The following is a 20,817-nucleotide window of genomic DNA, read 5'->3' on the forward strand; positions in this document are numbered from 1 at the left end:
GGGGGGGGGGGGGAAGGGAGGAGAGGAGAGAGACGATGGGAGAGGGAGGAATTAATAATCCAAATAGATGGATAAAATAATCATCTTTTATGATCAATTGATGACAAGAAGGTGAGTTACATTTTTAAAAGTATAATAGTTAATGCCTTCTTACTAACCTTCTTTCAATAATGATTTGACGTGAAACAGACCCTTTATTTGTTTAAAATTAAGACCTAAACTTGTGTCTATTTAAGTTGTTTTACTGCTGGGAAAAGAAAATTCAAAACGACTAAAAACACCAAAGAGAACACCAAAGAGAAGAGCAATATACAGAATAGAAACAAACAGCTCGGTACTGTGTATGTACCCAAGAAAGACAAAAGGGATGAAGACAATAATAATACACATGATAAAATCCACAGTTGAAAGCATCACTCACAGAAACAAATGCTTGTTGGTTCATCAAAGGCCATTCATTGCACCTTTAAAACTTGGACTATTGACATCCCCCACTACTGGTACTAGCTAAGCGAAGCTAGTGCAACTTCAATAATCAACACTCTGCACACCCATAAATATCACGAATCACAAATCACAAACCTTCATTCCAAGTCCGGTCCTTTTTCCTCAGATATGAAGTCTGGGCCATCACCCCCATCACTGCGATCTGCAGCCACATCCCTCTTGAACAATTCATCATTCTCTAGAGCAGCAAACTTATCTTTCGACTCACCCTTCAACAGCTCCACCACCTCGAGCATGGTGGGTCTCTTCTCCGGTCGACTGTGCGCACAGAACAGTCCAACAAAGGCGACTCTTTTCAACTCCTCCTCTACGTACTTCCCGTTCAATCGTGGGTCCGCCAGCTCACTGAATCTCCTCTCGCATGCCAGGGGCAGAGCCCAGTCCGTAATTGCGCACTTCATCGTTGAACTAAGCTTTTCGAGGGGTTTCTTGCCACTCATAAGCTCTAGCAGAAGAATGCCAAAGCTGTAGACATCGCAGCTCTCTGATGCCTTCCCTAGCATTGCATATTCTGGCGCAAGGTAACCAAGGGTACCCTTAACTCGGGTGGTCACGTGCGATGCACCATCAGGTATTAGCTTTGCAAAACCAAAATCAGCTACTCGGGCTTGAAAATCTGAATCCAGCAATACATTGCTCGCTTTAACGTCTCTGTGGATTATGTGTGGGGTTGCGTGATGATGAAGATAGCTGCATCAAGTAATTTAGGTCAACAAAATAGTATGAGAACGGAGGGAGGAAGATTCAGTTGGTCAAAATACTAACGCAATTCCCTCGGCTGATCCAATTGCAATATTCATTCGTCGATTCCAATCAAGAAGGCACTCAGCTGAATGTTGCCCATGAAGATGAGAAAGCAAGCTCAGGTTAGGCATGTAATCATAAACAATTAGACGCTCTTGCCCTTCTGCACAATAGCCACGTAAGCTTAGCAGATTCTTATGCCGCACTCGTGCCAAAATCTCAACCTCAACTGCAAATTCCATTTCTGCTTTGCTGCTCCAGACCTTCAACCTTTTCACTGCGATCTGCAGATCATCACCAATAAGCATGGAAGAAAATGTTTTATTTGTATAGACTACTTTAAGATGATCATGGTAAGAATCAGAGGTTCCGTGTTGAGCATCCATAGGAAATTCAACAAGTTCACGAGTGACCAGAATTATGTGATGTGATGTGATATTCTAGCTTAATTATTTTCTCTAGTAGAACCTAAATTGAATTCTTTTAGCCTTTTCATTTTCACTTGCCTTTCTTTCGTTTTACCTCTCTTTTTCTCCTTCGGGATTCTTTTTCAAAGGTTTGCTGCTGCTTTCATAGACAAAGATGTTCCAGTGAGCTGTCTATTTGACAATTTTACCCACATTGAAGGTAAAGACTTTACCTACTATATATGCTAAAATAACTAGAATTCTGCAAATAGTTGATCTTACAGTGGATGTTAAAGTTCTTTGGGTAATCACTGTGACTGAATAATATAAATGAGAGGGAAAAGAATAAAAGGAAAGAACACTGCGGCAGGGGGGAGGAATTGAAACATAGTTTAAATAAACAAGGAGAAACCATGATAGCTAACCAGAGTAGTTCTCAACTTTTACTTATCATTGTTACATTCCACTAAAAGCCAAGTCCTGATAAATGAGAGAAAAAAACAATAATTCAATAAACTTGATAAATTTTAAATCATTCAACACAATGAAGTAAAAAAAAAATCATCAAATCCTATAAAATTACTTTCTGATGAAAAAAAACAATTGAATTCAATTATCAATAAATTAGCCATAAAAAAATGCAAAATATATACAACAATCAAAAGCCTTAACCCTGATAGGTGGGGTCAGCAACATGAATTCCACTCACATAGATTGTGTCTTCTCATTTGCAACTTTGACACTTATAAATGATTATAGTATACTTCTTCATTTTGCTGCTACTCCTACATGCACCACATCAAAGAGAAGTCACTGTTTACACTTTCAAGTGGTTACCTCTTTCCAAACTCTTGTACAAAGAAAGAACCGAATCTGTCATTGGCCAAGAAAGGAGAAAATAGAAGACACCAGATGTCCCTATCTACCTTAAGATGTTGAAAACATAGTTAGTAGGAACGTGGAACGAGGATAGACACATGGTATGTTAGAATACTAAATTTGTGGTACAAAGGGGGCAAGGTTAATTGGTTAGCTATTTTAGATTGTGGTACGTTTTATTGTTGTACTTAGGTCATAATTAGTTGGATTGATACTCTGCTTTATTATAGAAGGTGGTGATTTTTTTTTAAATTCTTTTCTATGTTCTTGCACATTGAAGAATCTAATGCAAATGAAGTCACATTTGAATATTGTTCAAATTGCGACATAATGTACAAGAAAGAGAGGTATGCAAACTTTATTTTCTCTAATATTCTTTGAAAACTATTGGTAGGGATAAGAATAGAAATATTTTGATATTTTTCCTATTTTTATTTTAAAGATTAGATTTAGATTTAAATTAGGATTTATCTTGTTATTTTGATTTGTTTCCATTTTTATAGACGTTGAATATTGTAATTATTGTATAGTTGGCCAAGCTGATTGGCTGGTTTATAGGTTGATAATAGACTGATGTATAGCTAATTTAATAGACTGATTTATAGGCTGATGTATAGGCTGTATTTCAGGCCTAATTCTTTGCCTAATTTTCTGCTGTAAAAACGTTCCGCATTACTATAAATATGGATTAACCTGAGGCCCTTGCCCTCAAGCACTCAGACAATTCTCTTCTCACATGGTATCAAAGCAAGAGTGAGAAAATTCTTTCCTGCTGTGTTATCCTTCCTGCAGTGCCTTTCTTCTCTTTCCAACTGTGCTTCACAAGCGGTGCATTCCCTCTTGAGAATCTCAGTTCTGGTGTGCTAGGATTAACATCAGAAAATTCCAATTGGCCTATTCCTGGTCATGCACTGCCCCTTCTGTGTGTGGGCTTCACGTGCCATTGCATCCTTCACTGAACTGCCACCAAACCTTCCAAATTGTGTCTTCAGCCTTTTTCTGGCATGTTTTGGCCATTATTTCGTGCTTATTGACACTGTAAAGCCCCTAACTAGGTCTGTCCTCTCATTATGAAATCCACAAAGGTTACTTCTGACATGGCAACAAATTCTCTTTCACCTCTACCAGTATCCCTGTCTTTACCTCTGAAAAATTATTGGGTGCTACTAGTTATCTATCCTAGGTTGCTGCTGTTGAATTGTGCTTCATAGGCCAGGGACATGAAGATCACTTGACTAAGTGAGCTGAAGATATTCCTGATGCAGACTGCCCAAAATGGAAAGAACAATGCTCAATTATGTGGAGCTCTTTGACAGTCTATTGACCACTCCCTCACAGTCCAATACCGAGCATATAAAACCTACTGTGATGTTTGGGAGAAAGCTCAAAAATTATATACCAATGATGTCTCGTTTCTACATGATTGTCTCCATGATTACCTTGAAGAAGAAGAACATGGATACACAAACTATTTAGGTAAACTTGAAACTTTTATGCAGGAATTTAATGAAATGATGACTATTTCCACCAATGTAGAGGAACAATTAGCACAATGGGGGAAGCTATTTATGGTTCTTGCACTCTTTGGTTTGGCACTGGAGCTTTAGCCTGTTTGAAATCAAATTCTAGCTAATTCCCTCATTTAGACCTTTGATGATGTATCCTCATAGCTACTCCCATCTATTTGCACCTGTTGTCCCTCTGACTCAGACCATTTCTATCAACTCCTCTGTTCTAGCCTCTTAGAGAAATGACAGATGAGATTGTGGGGGTGGGGGTGGCCGTGGCAGAAACCACAATTGTGACCTTCATCCTCAATGTACTTATTGCAACAAAATTGGTCACAGTAAAGATCACTGTTATTCTTTATACGGGAGAGATCACAGTTATTTTTTACATGGGAGACCTCCATGTATTGCAAACATCACTCACACAGATAATTCAGAGGGGTATGGTTATAAATTATCAGGAAGTCAAAGTCTTGATACAGGGTCGATGTTAGGAGTTGATTATAATGCATTTCTACAATTCCAGGCAGTCCAACAGCTTTCCACACCTGTAGCATCTGTTGCTCAAACCAGTAATCCCATTGCCTATATCTCACAATCTTCTCTTAGAACACTGGTGCCTCCAACCACATCTTTAGTAACAAAAACCTTCTCTTCGCTTACTTATTCAGATTCTCTTCCTAATGTTACTTTAGCTGATGGCTCACAAACTAAAGTTAAGGGCATTGGCAAGGCCAAGCCTCTTCCCTCATTATCTTTAGACCCTGTACTCTCTATTCCTGGTTGTTCTTTTAACTTGATTTCCATTAATCAAATAACTCATTCCCTTAATTGTTCTATCACCTTTGTTGCTGACTCTGTACTGTCCTGTACGGTTTCGATAGGAAATTGGAAGAATGCAAGGGAAACGGAACAGAAGGTAGGGGGGAAAAACTAGAAGAAATGAGAGATATATTAGAAGAATAGAGGAAGATATTCAGACAGAACAGCAAATGAGGGAGAGATTAGAGAGAAATGAGAGGGAAATCGAGAGAGAATTTCTAGAGGAAAACTGGATTCAATTATCATTCTCTAACTACCTTAGCCTATGTAAACTGAAGGTACAATACTACAGCAGCTTAAAGTACAACAAAGGAAAAAATACATGTAATAGAACAATTACTCCTATAATGGAACAATTACTTCTATAACCTTGGGTCGTGACATGTACTCGTGTAAGATTAGGGTACGAGACGGACAATTGGCACAGGGTGAGTCATGGGGGCTTTACTATCTTAACATATCAATCACTCTCGTGGCTTATCCTAATACTGAATCACCAAAAACCATCCACATCCATTTAGGTCATCTTGGTTTTCAAAAACTTCAGCAGATGGTTCCCAGCTGACCCAAATTGTCATCTTTAGAAGGTGAGTCATGTCAGCTCGAAAAACATGTTCATAGTCCGTCTCCCAGTTGTATCAAGCGTCGAGTCTCCTTTTCCTTTAGTCCACTTAGATGTGTGGGCTTTGAGTCACGTCCATTCAACTTTGAGTTTTTGATATTTCATCACTTTTAGTGTTGATTTTTCTTGGTGTACTTGGTTGTTTTTAATGAAGAATCGTTTACAATTATTTTCTATCTTCCAAACCTTCTGTTCTAAAAAGAATCCAATTTGGTGTTTCCATTAAAACTTTACATAGTGACAATGAACGTGAATATTTCTCTGCTTCCTTTCCCTCTTTTATGAGCAAGGTATTCTTCATCAAAATCATCTTGCCCTTATATTTCTTAACAAAACAAAGTGGCTAAACGGAAAAATAGACACTTGATTGAGACAACTCGTGTTTTAGTTCTTCAAACCAATGTCCCATTATGGATCTGGGAAGATGCAATACTTATCGCTTGTTACTTAATCAGTCACATGCGGTGTATTCTTCATCAAAATCATCTTGCCCTTATATTTCTTAACAAAACAAAGTGGCTAAACGGAAAAATAGACACTTGATTGAGACAAAAATAGTCACATGCCTTCTTCTATGCTACAAAATCAACTTCCACGTTCAATCTTGTTTCCTCAACATCCACTCTTTTCTCTTCCCCCTTGTATTTTTGGGTGTACATGTTCAGTTCATGATCACACTCCAGGCAAAGACAAGTTAGCAACTTGATCCCTTAAATGTATTTTCTTAGGCTACTCCTAGTTACAAAAAGACTGCTGGTGTTATTCTCCAAATCTCAACAGTTATGTTTTTTCTGATGATGTCACCTTCTTCGAGACGATCCCCTTCTTCTCCTCTACCTCTATTGCATGCCACTATCTCTAAAGTCCTTCTAGTCCCATATGTTGGCAATATCCTTGTATATCCATTTGAAGCCACTTCTTCCTCTGTTCCAGTCCTCACATATCATCGCTAATCTCAATCTGTACTTGAACCAGATAACAACCCTTCATTTGTTCCTAATGATTAACACCTTGCTCTAATGGTTTCCCCAACCATGGTTCCTAACGCAAGTCCTTCGTTTGCCATTCGAAAAGGTACTCGCCCACACGTAATCCTCATCCCATCTATAATTTTCTAAGCTATCATCGTTTTTATCTTCACCGTATTGTGTATTTGTATCATCCTCATCTTTCGTTTCCATTCCAAAAACTATAGGTGAAACTCTTTTCCATCTTGGGTGGCGTTAGGCAATGCTTGATGAAATGGTTGCTTTGCACTCTAGTGGTACTTGGGAACTAGTTCTACTACCACTTGGGAAATCTACTGTTGATTATTGTTGGACCTATAACATCAAAGTAGGCCCCACTAGTCAAATTGTAAAAGCTCGCTTGGTTGCTGAGGGGTATGCCCAAATCCTTGGCCTTGATTATGGTGATACTTCCTTGCCAGTGGCCATGATTGCTTCTGTTTGTTTGCCTTTTCTCACCATGACTGCATTCGTCAACTAGCCTCTCCATTAGTTGCATATTAAAAATGCATTCCTCCATGGCAACTTACAAGAAGAGGTTTATATGGAGTAACCCCTTGATTTTGTTGCTTAGAATGAGTCTGGATTGGTATGTTAGCTAAGCAAATCTCTATGGCCTAAAACAATCTCCATGGGCATGGTTTGAACGATTTAACTTTGTTGTACAACAATTTGCCATGACTCATAGTGAAGCCAAGCACTCAGTATTTTATCACTACTCTTCGCCCAACCTTTGCATTTATCTAGTTTATGTGGTTGATATCGTCATTATAGGTAGTGACCAAAAGGGCATCCAAAAGCTAAAACAACACCTTGTTCATCACTCTTAGGCCAAAGACTACAGTAAATTGAAGTATTGTTTAGGCATTGAGGTGACCCAATCAAGTATTGGTATTGCCATTTCACATACTGATGGATGCTAAGGTTATTGATATTCCAATGGATCCAAACCTCAAGCACCTACCAGGATAGGGAGAGCCTTTAGCAAACCCTAGTAGGTATCATAGTTTTGTTGCGCAACTGAATTATCTCACAGTAACCCAGCTTGACATTTCCTTTGTCGTGAGTGTTGTTAGTTTCTAGATTCTCCTTGTGATAGTCATTGGAATCTTGTGCCTTGCATCTTGAGATACATCAAAAGTGCATCAAGTAAGGGTCTATTGTATGAAGATAAAGGACACACTTAGGTTTGTTGGTTACTCAGATGTTGATTGGGTAGGATCTCTATCGAATAGACGCTCTACGTTTGGGTATTGTATCCTTGTTTGTTGGAGGCAACTTAGTATCATGGAAAAATAAGAAACAAAATGTGGTTGCTAGGTCAAGTGTAGAGGCTGAATGTCGAGCTATGGTTGTAGCAACTTGTGAACTCATATGGTTGAAGCAATTGCTCCAAGAACTAAAATTTGGAGACATAAGGCAAATGAAGCTGATATGCAATAATGAGGCAACTCTTCACATTGTCTCTAATCTAGGTTTTCATGGAAGGACCAAACATATAGAAATAGACCATCACTTTGATAGAGAAAAAATTCTTTCGAAAGATGTCACCACTGCCTTCGTGAACTCTAATGACCAACTAGCTAATATCTTCACTAAATCTCCGTAGATCAAAGATAACTTACATATATAACAAGCTGGGTGCATATGACATGCATGCTCCAGCTTAGGGAGTGTTGAATATTGTAATTATTGTATAGTTAACCCAACTGATTAGCTGATTTATAGGTTGATGTATAGTTGATTTAATAGATTGATTTATAGGCTGATGTATAGGTTATATTTCAGGCCTAATTTTCTGCTGTAAATATGTTCCATATTACTGTAAATATAGATTAAACTGAGGCTCTTGCCCTCATGCATTCAGCCAATTCTCTCTTCCCACAATAGATAACTATAGATATTACAGGATTTGGATTGAAATCATATTAGAATTTAGATTCCTACTCATACTAGAGTTAGATTTAGTTTTGGCCTATAAATAAGGCTCATGATGTAACGTTTTATTCAGTTCTTGATTATCAAATACATTGGTATCGATTTCCTCTCTTGGCTATTTTTTTCTCTTTTCTTCCCTCTTGGATTTACTTCTTTTTAAACCCCCCCCCCCCTCCTCTACTATCCTGCATCAATTTTGGTATCATAGCAGAATTCAATTCTGATTTCCTTCATCTTTCTTGAGTTTATGGAGTTGAGAATTTCTGCCAGAAATCTTGCTAAACCAAGACTTGCTCAAGCCCAAACCATTTAATCCCAACCACCAGATTCTCCATTGCCAAAGAACAAATTGTTTCGTTCCCTCTTCCAGTTTTAATTTAATTTTTCTGTTTTCTAAAATTAGTATTAATTAGTTCTTGTGTGGTCAGGATTTTAATAGCCTTATTTGCATTGCCTAACCATATCATCATCCTTATTTTCCCAGCATTACCTATACCTCAAACCTACTAACATATCATCATTACCACCTCTAGCATACACTGTCCTCTTATTTTTGAGCTTCCTTAGTGGTTGACAGTGCTTTGATTTTGGTCAAAAATCCTTGGATAGTCATCTCAATGGATGAGTGCCAACTCAATTCAACTAGGGTCACCTAAATCTTTTCTCAACACCCCATACTTCAACATTGTTTGATGTGCCCTTACTCAACCCCAGGAATCTAATGATTGAAGTTGTCACTCAATTTTTCACACTTACATTAAAATTGATGACAAGCTATGCAAAATCATCATTGATAGTGGAAGTTGCATTAATGCGGTCTCCTCATCCCAACCCAAATGATGTTTTACAGATCAACACATCTTCCATTGTTGTGGCAAATCGTAGTGTAGTGCCTATTCAATTCCTTGATTATAAGGAATACATTTTGTGCAATGTCATCCCTATGGCTGTGGGTCACATTATTTTGGGAAGGCTGTGGTAGTTTGATTGGCATGTCACAATTTCTGGTTGCTCTAACTCATGCTCGTTTATATACAAGGCAAGAAGATTCAAGTAACACCCTCACCACCTCAACCTACCAACCTAGAAAAACCTAAGTGGTACAACAAGAAAGATATAAACATCACAAGCTCAAAGGAGCTTAAGCATGAGATAGGGGAACAATCTGAAGCACTTGCGGTAGTGCTTAAAGTTCTAAAGGAATAACAAGAAGTCCCTAAAGAGGCATGCTAGGTACCAAAATTCCAAGATGTTTTTTCTAAGGAACTCCCAAATAATCTGTCCCTTTAAAATGAAATTCAACATGTCTCAAATCTTGATATCATTCCCATCTTGCCCCAGGCCAAAGAATCAGTCTACTGAGTCAGTTCCACCACATACTTGTGAATTGCATGTTGAGATCCCTACACAGCTCGAGGCATGTAGGCTTTATTCAAACCTCAAGCTGACATTCATAAGCATCATATTGAATATAAAATTGGTAATTTTGTGTTGACTTGCCCTAGACCAGAGAGGTTTCCTTTGGAAATTGTCTTTAAGTTGCATTCTCAAAGTGCAGGTTCTTTTCAAAAAAGTGTTGGACCAAATGGCTCTATCGTTGATATACCACCTAACTCTGGTTCTAGCTCTACTTTTAATGTTGAGGACATTGTTGCTTATAAAGACCACATCACCCCACCTGATCCTTTCATTGATTCTATTACTGACCCTCCTGAGCCCAAGCCTATCCCTTTGTTACCTGAACCTAAAATTGCATTCCCATTACCCCATGTAAATTCTGCACACAAGGGTAAACTTGTTGCTAATTTGGATATGCAGAATTTTTGTACCAGGGATGGACAGATACAATTTTTTCTTGTTTGTTGGATGAATCCTACTGATTTCACCTACACTGAGATTTCTAACAAACTGTCACCATTGCTTAGCCTTGTTGCACTGGAACAATATAGGAGACAACAACATATAAACATGCCAACAACAGGCCCTTCCTAATATTAGCAAGTCTATGTTGATGATAACACCTGGACACTAGTGACATGGCTATATCATAGTTAATCTAAGACATAGCTGATAGGGGAATAGCCTAAATGATTTCGTGGCTAGTGTGATTATGTGATATTGGATTGAATCTATTTGTATTACATGCTAATTTAGCATAGCATGAACATCTAGACACATGTCTTGTGTGTGTATTTGCATTGCTTGAGTTTCTCTCTAAGCAAGTAAGCTTACCACATATTTTAAAATATGTGACAGAGGAATAGGAGGCACTGGTGGAGGTTCGTTTTGGATGAGCCATGCAGAATCAAGATTTATTTTGGGAGCTCTCTTGTAAATAGCATCTTGGTTGCCTAACCTAGAATGTATGTGTAAGGCTTGCATGATGGTTAGAGAAAACATGTTTTGTGAATACTACTTTTGTAATGACAGGTGTACCTCGCATTGGTTTATGAACAATGCTTGTATAATTTTCTCAAAGTAGCACATTTTTCTATTTAGTAAATGAGCTTGAATTCAGGAACCAAAATGACAAGTATGATTCCAAGCTAAAATTAATCAATTGAAAGTGGGACCGTGGTTTGTCAACATGCTTCTGCATCCAAGGGATACATAACGGCCTGGAATTATTAAAAGAAAATTTACCTAGCATAATAGTTAGTCCCTTGTGGCTTCTCGAAGGAGGGTTGCGGGGTCAAGTGCCTAGTGAAGGCAAGCTGGGCATTTTGCTTCATCAATTCACAGCCAGAGATTTGGAATCTTATCTTCTATGATTTTTACAGGAAACATGATATATTTTAAGGGCGGATGTTTTTTACTTAGTTGAAAAATGGCTGCTCTTCTTGTTTTCCTGACTGACATGCTATTCCTTGTACCCTTTTTTCTTTTCTGGATTTTTTCAGGGGAATTCATTATTTTGTAGATTCATGTGGGTTTTCTATTCCTTGTACCCTTTTTTATATGAGTTCCCTAAGACTCAAACTTTTTCTATTCTCATTCTTTAATATTATCATTATTAATGATTGCGAGAATTGATAGCAATAATAAGATTGCTCCCTTGTGGCTAGAAAGTCACGAGTTAAAGTTGTGGAAACAACTTTTTTGCAAAGCAAGGGTAAGGTTGCCTGCCAAGATGACCCTCCTTTGACTCTCACAAAGCAGAGTCTCACGCATTGGTGATGCCCTTTTATTATTATTATTATTATTATTATTATTCAATAAAGAAACCATCAAGGCTTCCTCTTCCCATCTTCATCCTCAATCCCAAGGTTATTTGTTAGTGTTACATAGACTCTTATATTCCCTCTTATGCATGGTTGACTCTGTCAGTTATGATAAGGGTAAGGGTCTCACATGTGCCAGACCACCAAAATTAGATAACAGATACTCTTATTATATTTCTGGTTATGTGTACTGTTAGTTGGTTAGCTGTATATGAGTTAGAGGCTGTTGATACAATTAGTTATAATAGTTGGACAGTTAGTTAGGAGCCGAGCATGTATCATGTTTTTATACCTGTGTTCAGCTCATTTTCTGAAATAAGATTGAGAGGTATTTTTTTCCTATTCTCTTTGTTTCAATAAGGTATATTACAGCACTAGCTCGCTTTATCTTCAACGACTCTTGTCGTCACATTCTCCCGATCCTCCTCTGGCGGCCACATCGACGGTCCCTACATTCTTCTTTGTTCGAAGTCTACTTACTTGCGATTCTTCCAAACTTCCTATTCATCCATTTTTGTCCTATGGTGACAATGATTCTAGACTTTTCCTCCTCGTCAATGAGCAATTCCACCATTGATGATGGATCAAGTCCTTACTTTTTACATCATTTCGACAGCCCCAGACTTCTCTTGGTTTCTCAACTGCTAAATGGAGACAATTATGCTTTGTGGAGCCGAGCAATGATGATCACATTGTCTATGAAGAAAGCTAGGGTTTGTGAATGGATCCATTCCTCGACCATCACGTGATGATCCTTTTCTTGACGCTTGGATATCAGAAACAATAATATTGTTATTTCTTGGGTCTTGAATTCTATCTAAGGAGCATAGTTTTGAAAGGCGAGAGGCGTAGCGAGGCGCAAAGGGTCCTGGAGCTTGAGGTGCGACTTTGCGAAGCGAGACACACCTTTTAGAAAAAAAACTCAAAATATTGTAAAATCATAAACAACTATCAAATTATCAATAATAACACATTGATATCATTCATGATTCATTATTTTCAAATTCTAAACTAACAACATCAAAATTGATTCACTGATCATGCAAATTCTAAACTAGAAATATCATCAAAGTTCAAACTTAAAGTCTCAAACTCAAACAAGTACCAATCATAAACAACAACACGAAAACAACAACCGTATAAACTAGAAAGAGAGAGCAGCAACCAGCAAGAGATATTAAGCAAGAAAGCAAGAAATAATCAAATAAAAAACAAGTAAAGAACTCACAAGAGTAGGCTGGAACCAAGAAGAGGGGAGGCTGGAATGGAACCGAGATTGGTAGCTACTTTCGATGGGTAGCGGGCTGCTTAACAGCTTGAACTTGAAGAGCAAATGAGAAGAGAGGCGAGGAAGAGAGGAGAAGAGCATGAGCAAAGGAGAATAGAGGAAGAGGGTGCAGCTGGAGAGGAAATTAACAAGATAGGAGGCAGGCGTGGCAAGAAAGGAGAGGAAGAGAGGAGGCAGGCGCGGCTGGAGAGGAAAGGAAGAGGAAGATTGGGCCAAGCTGGAGAGGAGAGGAAGAGAGGAGGGGGTTGCGGTTGGAGAAGAGAGGAAGAAGAAGATCGGGTCGAGCTGGAGAGGAAGATAGGATGCGGGCGTGGCTAGAGTTGAGAGGAAGAGGAAGATCGGGCGAGCTGGAGAGGAGAGGAAGAGAGGAGGCGGGCGCGGCTGGGGCTGAAGAGGAGAAGGAGAGGAGGAGGAAGATCGAGCGAGCTGGAGAGGAGAGGCTGGAGAGGATGCGGGCGCGGCTGGATGCTGGAGTCAGGAGGAGTGAGGAGCGATTGGACTACCAGTTTTAATTAAAAGACCTAAGTTCCATGAGGCGTGCCTCACGCCCCAGCGCCTAGGAGCGCAAGGCGAGGGCCTTGCCAAAACCGCCTCGCCTCGGCCTAGGCGAGGCGCCAAACTGGCGCCTTGCGCCTAGGCACGCCTTTGATAACTATGCTAAGGAGATCTCCGCAAGTGTGACATATTCCGAGTACGCTCATGATATATGGATCGATCTCAAGGAAATGTATTAACAAAGCAATGGACCTCATATATTCCAACTCAAGCGTGAATTGATGAACTTGACACAGGGACAATTATCTGTAAGTGCTTACTTTACCAAACTCAAAATCATTTGGGAAGAACTTAGTAACTATAGGCCTATGTGCTCATTTGGAAAATGCTCTTATGGTGGTTAAAGCCCTAGTGGACCATTACCAAAAAAAGTATGCGATGTCTATCTTAATGGAATTAAATGATTCTTATGTGCAAGTTAGAGGTTAGTTACTGCTTATGAATCCAATACTCCAATTAACAAAGTATTTGCACTCATTACTTAAGAAGAAAATTAGAGGAATGTTCTTAATTCTGCTAGTGGTTCTGATTTTGTTATATTTTCTGTTAAGCATGATGTGAGTAAACCTAATCATGGTAGATTCTAGAATAGAGAATGACCTATATGCACTCAATGTGGATACAATGGACACACTATAGATAAGTGTTACAAACTGCATGGTTATCCTTCGAGATATAAGCCTAAACAACAGAATAACCCTAGCCAAATGAACTCTAATAAAGTGAAATCTACTGTTGTCAGTCAGGTGTCTGATTCAAATAATAGTCAATCTCAGAATCAGGAAATTGGAGGTTTCACGCAATCCCTGAACCCAATGCAGTACCAGCAATTGTTGAACATGTTAAGCTCACATTTTGCTGTTGCTAAAACAAGTGCAGAACCTGATGCTTCCCTTGATCAGGCATTAGGTACCTGTTTTTCCATTTTTGTCAGTCCAATGCTTAGTTGTCCTAGGTATTTGATATTGGATTCAGGAGCCACAAGCCATATCTGTTTTGACTATTCCTCATTCGATGAGTTGAGGCCTATTCAAAATGCTTATATCACTCTTCTTGATCATACTCAGATTACAGTGAATTCTATTGGAAATGTGAAGCTTACTTCCCATATAATATTGCTTGAGAATGTTCTATATGTGCCTCAATTCAAATTTAATCTAATCTCTGTGAGTGCATTAGCCGGGGAAAAATACCACGTGTCTTAGTTTCTTTTGTCATACATGTATTATTTAGGATGCACACAATTTGAAGATGATTGGCAAGAGTGACCTACTTGAAGGTCTGTATGTTATTGATATTGAATCTGTGGTATCTGATACTCAGATGGTAGATAAGGGTTGTACTTCTAATGCTACAATAGCTCATGTTGTTAGTAAAACTACCTGGCATAGTAGGCTAGGTCATCTTTCTTTTAAGAAGATGGACAAACTGAAAGACCAGTTACAATACAAAAACATTAACAGTGCTCCTTGTTCTATATGCCCTTTAGTTAAACAAAGAAGGCTATCATTTGTTTCAAATAATCATTTGTCCCAAAGTGCTTTTGATCTTGTTCATTGTGATACTTGGGGTCCATGTCATATGCCAACTTATGCTGGTCATAGATACTTTCTTACCTTGGTTGATGATTGCACACGATTTACTTGGGTTTTTCTCATGAGGCATAGATCTGAAGCTTAAACTATTATTCCCAAGTTTTTCTCTCTAGTTGAAACCCAATTCAACAAGGTGATTAAGAAGTTTAGATCAGATAATGCTCCTGAATTACAGTTTACTGATTATTTTGCCTCTAAGGGTGTTATCTATCAATTTTTGTGTGTTGAGAGGCCTGAACAAAATTCAGTAGTGGAAAGAAAGCATCAACACCTCCTTAATGGCATTGTTTCCCAATCAAGGGTTCCTATTAAGTTTTGGGGAGACTGTATTCCTACTGTTGCCTTCTTGATTAATAGAACTCCTACTCCTATTATACATTACAAATCACCTTATCAATTGCTTTATCAGTCCCCTATGGACTATACTCCTTTTAGAGTCTTTGGTAGCCTTTGTTTTGCCTCTATATTACCCTCTTATAGTATCCTAGAGCTACAGCCTGCATTTTCATTAGCTATCCTTTAGGTGTAAAAGGGTACAAGTTGTATGATATTACCACCAAGGCTGTTTTCATATCTCATGATGTTGTATTTCATGAGCATGTATTTCCTTTCTGTTCTATCACCTCTTCTAATGAAGTGGTGAATCCCTTTCCTGACTTGGTATTGCCTGCACCTATTCTTGACTTACCCTCTTCTTCTGCATCTAACCCCATACATGTTGATTCTCAAGCCTTGGCTAAGGACACCTCTATCCTGTCTAATCCCAGCCCGATTGAGCCTGATCTTGTTTCTACCATCCATGTTCGTCGGTCTACTAGAACCATTAGACCTCCTACCTACCTACAAGATTTCCACTGCAACTTGCTAGCCCATGGACCTCTCTCAACTCAGTCCTCACACCCTTTGCACCATTATGTTTCTTATTCTCAACTTTCTCCTACTCACAGTTCTTTCCTTCTTAAAGTCTCTTCCAATTTTGAACCCGAATATTATCACCAAGCAGTGCAATATGCTCCTTGGAGGGGTGCTATGGCTGTTGAATTGAATGCTGTGCATCTTAATAATACTTGGTTTGTCACTACTCTTCCTCATGACAAACATGTCATCGGGTGTAAATGGATTTACAAGATTAAGTATAAATCTGATGGTTCTATAGAGAGGCGGTTCTATAGAGAGGCACAAAGCTTGCTTAGTGGCTAAAGGGTACACTCAACAAGAAGGGTTGGATTTTATTGACACATTTTCCCCAGTTGCCAAGTTAGTTACTGTCAAAATATTGCTTGCTCTTGCTGCTATGCATAAATGGTTTATTGTTCAACTTGATGTTAACAATGCCTTCCTCAATGGTGATCTTTTTGAGGAAGTTTATATGGATCTCTCGGTTATCAGCCTCAAGTTCTTGTTCCTTCTTAGGGGGAGAAATTGGTATGTTGATTGCATAAATCCATATATGGTCTAAATCAGGCCTTCCGACAATGGTATTCTAACTTCTCTCATGCCCTCATTCAATATGGTTTTCAGCAATCAAAATCTGACTATTCTTTGTTTACCAAGGGTAATGGTTCCTCTTTTGTGGCTCTTCTCGTTTATGTGGATGATATAATCATCACAGGTTCTGATATTACTGCCATAGATTCTCTCAAGTCTTTCATTCACAGTTAGTTCAAGTTCAAGGATCTTGACCGTTTGAGGTATTTTCTAGGCTTAGAGATTGCTCAATCAGCCAAAGGTATTTTCTTTTCTCAACGGCATTACACTTTAGAACTTCTGGAAGATACAGGTTTTTGATAGATTATTGAAGATAATCTATCTTGGTTTACTAAAAATGGAGAGAAATACAACTAGAAAATTAAGTAAATGAAAAAAAAGTGGACTTTCGAGAGGTCCACACTCTCCCACTATCTTCACTACTCCAAAAAATTCCCCCTCTATTCTACTATCTTTCCTATTTATATGTTATTCCAGCCATCCTCCTTAACTGATTCTATTGTTCACACATGCCACCTGCTTTGCTCTACCCATATTACCCTTTAACCACTTTTGTTGCTTTCTCTCTTTCCCTTATCACTATTCTGCCCCTGCTTATTTTCTCTTTGGTAACGGAATTGTATGGGTCTTTTATCAATGCCTCCCCCCATAGAACTCACCTTGTCCTCAAGGTGGAAATTAGGGAATTGTTGCTAGAGCATGTCATAGGGTTCCTAGGTGGCTTCCAAATGGGGCAGCCCTTTCCACTAAATGAGTACATCCAAGCCTCTTAGGTTCTTACCTGTTCCCAGCCTTACTCCAATAATTGCCTCCAGTTCCACTAACATCTCCAGTTCATCACCGAGCTAGCTAGGTATATCAGTTAAAGCGATGAGTATACCATTGGTCTTGCGTAATTGGGACACATGAAAGATGGGATGAATGCTGCAAGCCGCAGGCAAGGACAGCTTGTAAGCGACTTGCCCAACCTTTTTCTCCACAGCGAATGAGCCATAAAATCGAGGTGCTAGCTTCTCATGAGGACGTGCAACCAGCAACTTGCAGCGATAAGGCCTGATCTTCAAGTGAACCACGTCTCCCACTTCAAACTGAACATCCCGCCTTTTCCCATCTACCCTTTCCTTCATCTGAGCTTGAGCCCGCAGCAATTGAGCCTTTAATTCCTCCAACATCTGATCCCTCGCAACCACCTGCTGCTCCACTACCGATACCGGGGTAGAACCCCTTTCGAACCTCAATAACCCCGGTGACTCTCGTCCATAAACCACCTAGAAGGGAGTAAGTTTGGAAGTCGTGTGGTAAGAAGTGTTCTACCATAACTCTGCCCAGGATGGCCTCGTTTGTTGCAGCTTAATTAAAGAAATTATAACTTTTAACTTCTTAGATTATAGCTTCTAAAACTTAGAATAAGTTATGAACTTATTTGTTACACCTCCTCAAAAGTTGTAGTTAAACAGTTATGGTATTTGATACCATAAGCTGTAAAATAACTTATTTTTGTATAATTGTCCATAATACCCTTAATAGTTATAGAATGATAATTTAAAAATTAATTAGTGTATATGTATAAGTTTCAAGTGTCATAAAAAAATTAATTAGTGTATAGAGAGAAAGGGAGATGGCGAGAGAGAAGAAGAGATCTGAAAATGGAGATGGCAGTGCAGAAGAAAGACCCTTGATTGCGTGGATAGAAAAGTAATTCTTTGTTAAAAACAGGAGCAAAATTGTCACAAAAATATAACTGTTTAATCAGAAGTTGTAGAAGCTGGGGTACCCCAGCTTTGAAAAAGCCAGCTTCTACCCCTTCTAAAAGCTAGTAGAAGCTATAAGCTAGAATTCTACAAGCTAAAACAAACACTGCATACTCACTTTTTTTAAGCTAGAAGCTAAAAGTTAAAGCTTTTAAGCTGCAACAAACAGGCCCGATAGCTAGCTGAACCAAGCCTTTGATTTTCTTGACACAAAGCATCGTAGGTAGGTTTCTAGTGTCCGATTTAGTACTTCCGCTTGCCCATCCGATTGGGGATGGTAAGTCGTACTTTTGCATAGCTTTGTGCCTTGAAGGCGAAATAATTCTTCCCAAAAATGGCTTATGAAGACTTTGTCCCTGTCAGACACAATAAATCGAGGCACCCCGTGTAGGCGTATCACCTCCTTCACAAAAATTGCAGCCACATTGCTAGCAAGCCTTTGGTTATACCATAACTCTGCCCACGATAGCCAACTAAACCAAGCCTTTGGTTTTCTTGACGCAAAGCATCGTAGGTAGGTTTCTAGTGTTCGGTTTAGTACTTTCGTCTGCCCATCCGATTGGGGGTGGTAAGCCGTACTTCTGCATAGCTTTGTGCCTCGGAGGCGAAATAATTCTTCCCAAAAATGGCTCATGAAGACTTTGTCGTCCCTGTCAGACACAATAGATCAAGGCACCCCATGTAGGTGTATCACCTCCTTCACAAAAATCGCAGCCACACTGGTAGTAATAAAAGAGTGTCTAAGTCCTATGAAATGTCCATATTTGCTCAATCTATCCACCACAACCAATATCGTGTCCATATTTCCAGATCTAGGCAACCCTTCAATAAAATCCATAGCTATATCTTTCCATACTTGGTAATAAGGCTTGGTATTTGTGCCGCTAGTAGATGGCACATTGGTTCACATAGCGATGGATATCCCTTTTCATTCCAACCTGATACACATTCGCTGCTATCCTCTTGTGTGTCTTCAAGAACCCTGAATGCTCGCCCAAACTCCCATCGTGCCCCTCTTGGAGCAATATAGGAATCAAAGTCGATCCCTTAAGCAAGTATAATCTGCCCTTGAATAAGAGCTGATTATATTCAAGAGTTGATTATTGGCCTTTGGCCGAAGGATCACGTATTTCTTGGATCAATTTCTACAAATCCACATCTGCCTCCACTTTCTTAGCCAGCTAATTCAAGTTGAATAACTTTAGGAACTGTTATTGCAAAAAGACCAGCTGAGTGATTAATCCTAGAGAGGGCATTTGTTGCCTTGTTCTCCCACCCGGGTCAATATTGGATGTCAAACTGATAGCCCATCAGTTTCAGCAACCATTTTTGGTGTTCAGGACTCACCAATCTTTGCTCCATTAGAAACTTCAAGCTCTTCTGATCGGTGCATATGGTAAACTTCCGGCTCACTAAATAATGCCTCCATTTTTGGACAGTGAACACTATTGCCATCAACTCCCGCTCATACACCGACTTGTTGCGGCCGTTAGGATTAAGTGCATGGTTGTAAAAGGCAATGGGGCCATGCTCTTGTATTAAAACAACCCCTAAACCTGATTCGAACGCATCCGTTTCCACCACAAACTGTTTAGTGAAATTGGGTAATGCCAGCACTGGTAAGGAGGTCATAGCTTCCTTCAATTTCAAGAAAGCCTTCTCAACTATTTTATCCCAACTGAACCCGTTCTTTCGTAATTTTTCTGTGAGAGGCCAATCCAACTTCCCATAATTTTTCACAAACCATCTATAGTACCTTGTCAGCCCCAAAAACCCCAGTAATTCCTTTATCAACCCCGGCCTTAGCCACTCAAGCATGGCATTAACTTTGGACTGGTTAGCAGCCACCCCTTCGCGTGAGATGACATGGCCCAAGTACTCCACTTTCTGTTTGTGTAGAGTTGGTTTTCAGCTAACACCTTCAACGCCTCCTTCAAATGCTACTCATGTGCCTCCAAGTCATTGCTAAATACCAAAATATCATAAAAAAAAAAAAAAATCAACACGGATCATCTCAACTGACATTTGAAGATCTCATTCATGAGGGACTGAAATGTTGCCAATGCATTGGTCAGCCCGAAGGGCATGACTAGAAACTCGTAGTGCCCCTCATGAGTATGGAATGCCATCTTCGGCACATCTTCCTTAACTCTAATCTGATGGTATTCGGCCTTCAAGTCCAGCTTTGAAAACACCGTGGCCCCATGCAGTTTGTCTAACAACTCATCAATCACTGGAATAGGAAATTTATTCGTCACCGTCACCTTATTCAAGGCTCGATAATCTATACAAAATCTCCATCCCCCGTCCCTTTTAACCAACAAAACAGGGCTGGAAAAGGGACTAGTACTAGGTCTAATAATCCCTGCAACGAGCATCTCTTGTACTAGCCTCTCAATTTCATTTTTTTGAACATAGGGGTAGCGATAGGGCCTTACGCTTACCGGGGCAGCTCCTGACTGTAAGTTGATAGCATGTTCTCGTG

At 39.3% G+C, this 20,817-nt stretch overlaps 1 protein-coding gene across 1 annotated transcript in view; it reads right to left on the reverse strand.

The window, feature by feature from the left end:
• Nucleotides 1-285: 285 nt before the first annotated feature.
• Nucleotides 286-20,817, reverse strand: part of LOC127790346 (PTI1-like tyrosine-protein kinase At3g15890) — a 29,257-nt gene continuing 8,725 nt past the window's right edge. The window contains exons 3-4 of the mRNA XM_052319811.1: nt 1,273-1,535; nt 286-1,197 (exon numbers count right to left, since the gene is read on the reverse strand). Coding sequence (XP_052175771.1) covers nt 585-1,197; nt 1,273-1,535 — 876 coding nt within the window. The 3' untranslated portion in view covers nt 286-584. The remainder of the gene's footprint in view (nt 1,198-1,272; nt 1,536-20,817) is intronic.

Source organism: Diospyros lotus, chromosome 14 (genome assembly GCF_014633365.1).
Source record: "Diospyros lotus cultivar Yz01 chromosome 14, ASM1463336v1, whole genome shotgun sequence".
Classification (NCBI taxonomy): Eukaryota; Viridiplantae; Streptophyta; class Magnoliopsida; order Ericales; family Ebenaceae; genus Diospyros; species Diospyros lotus.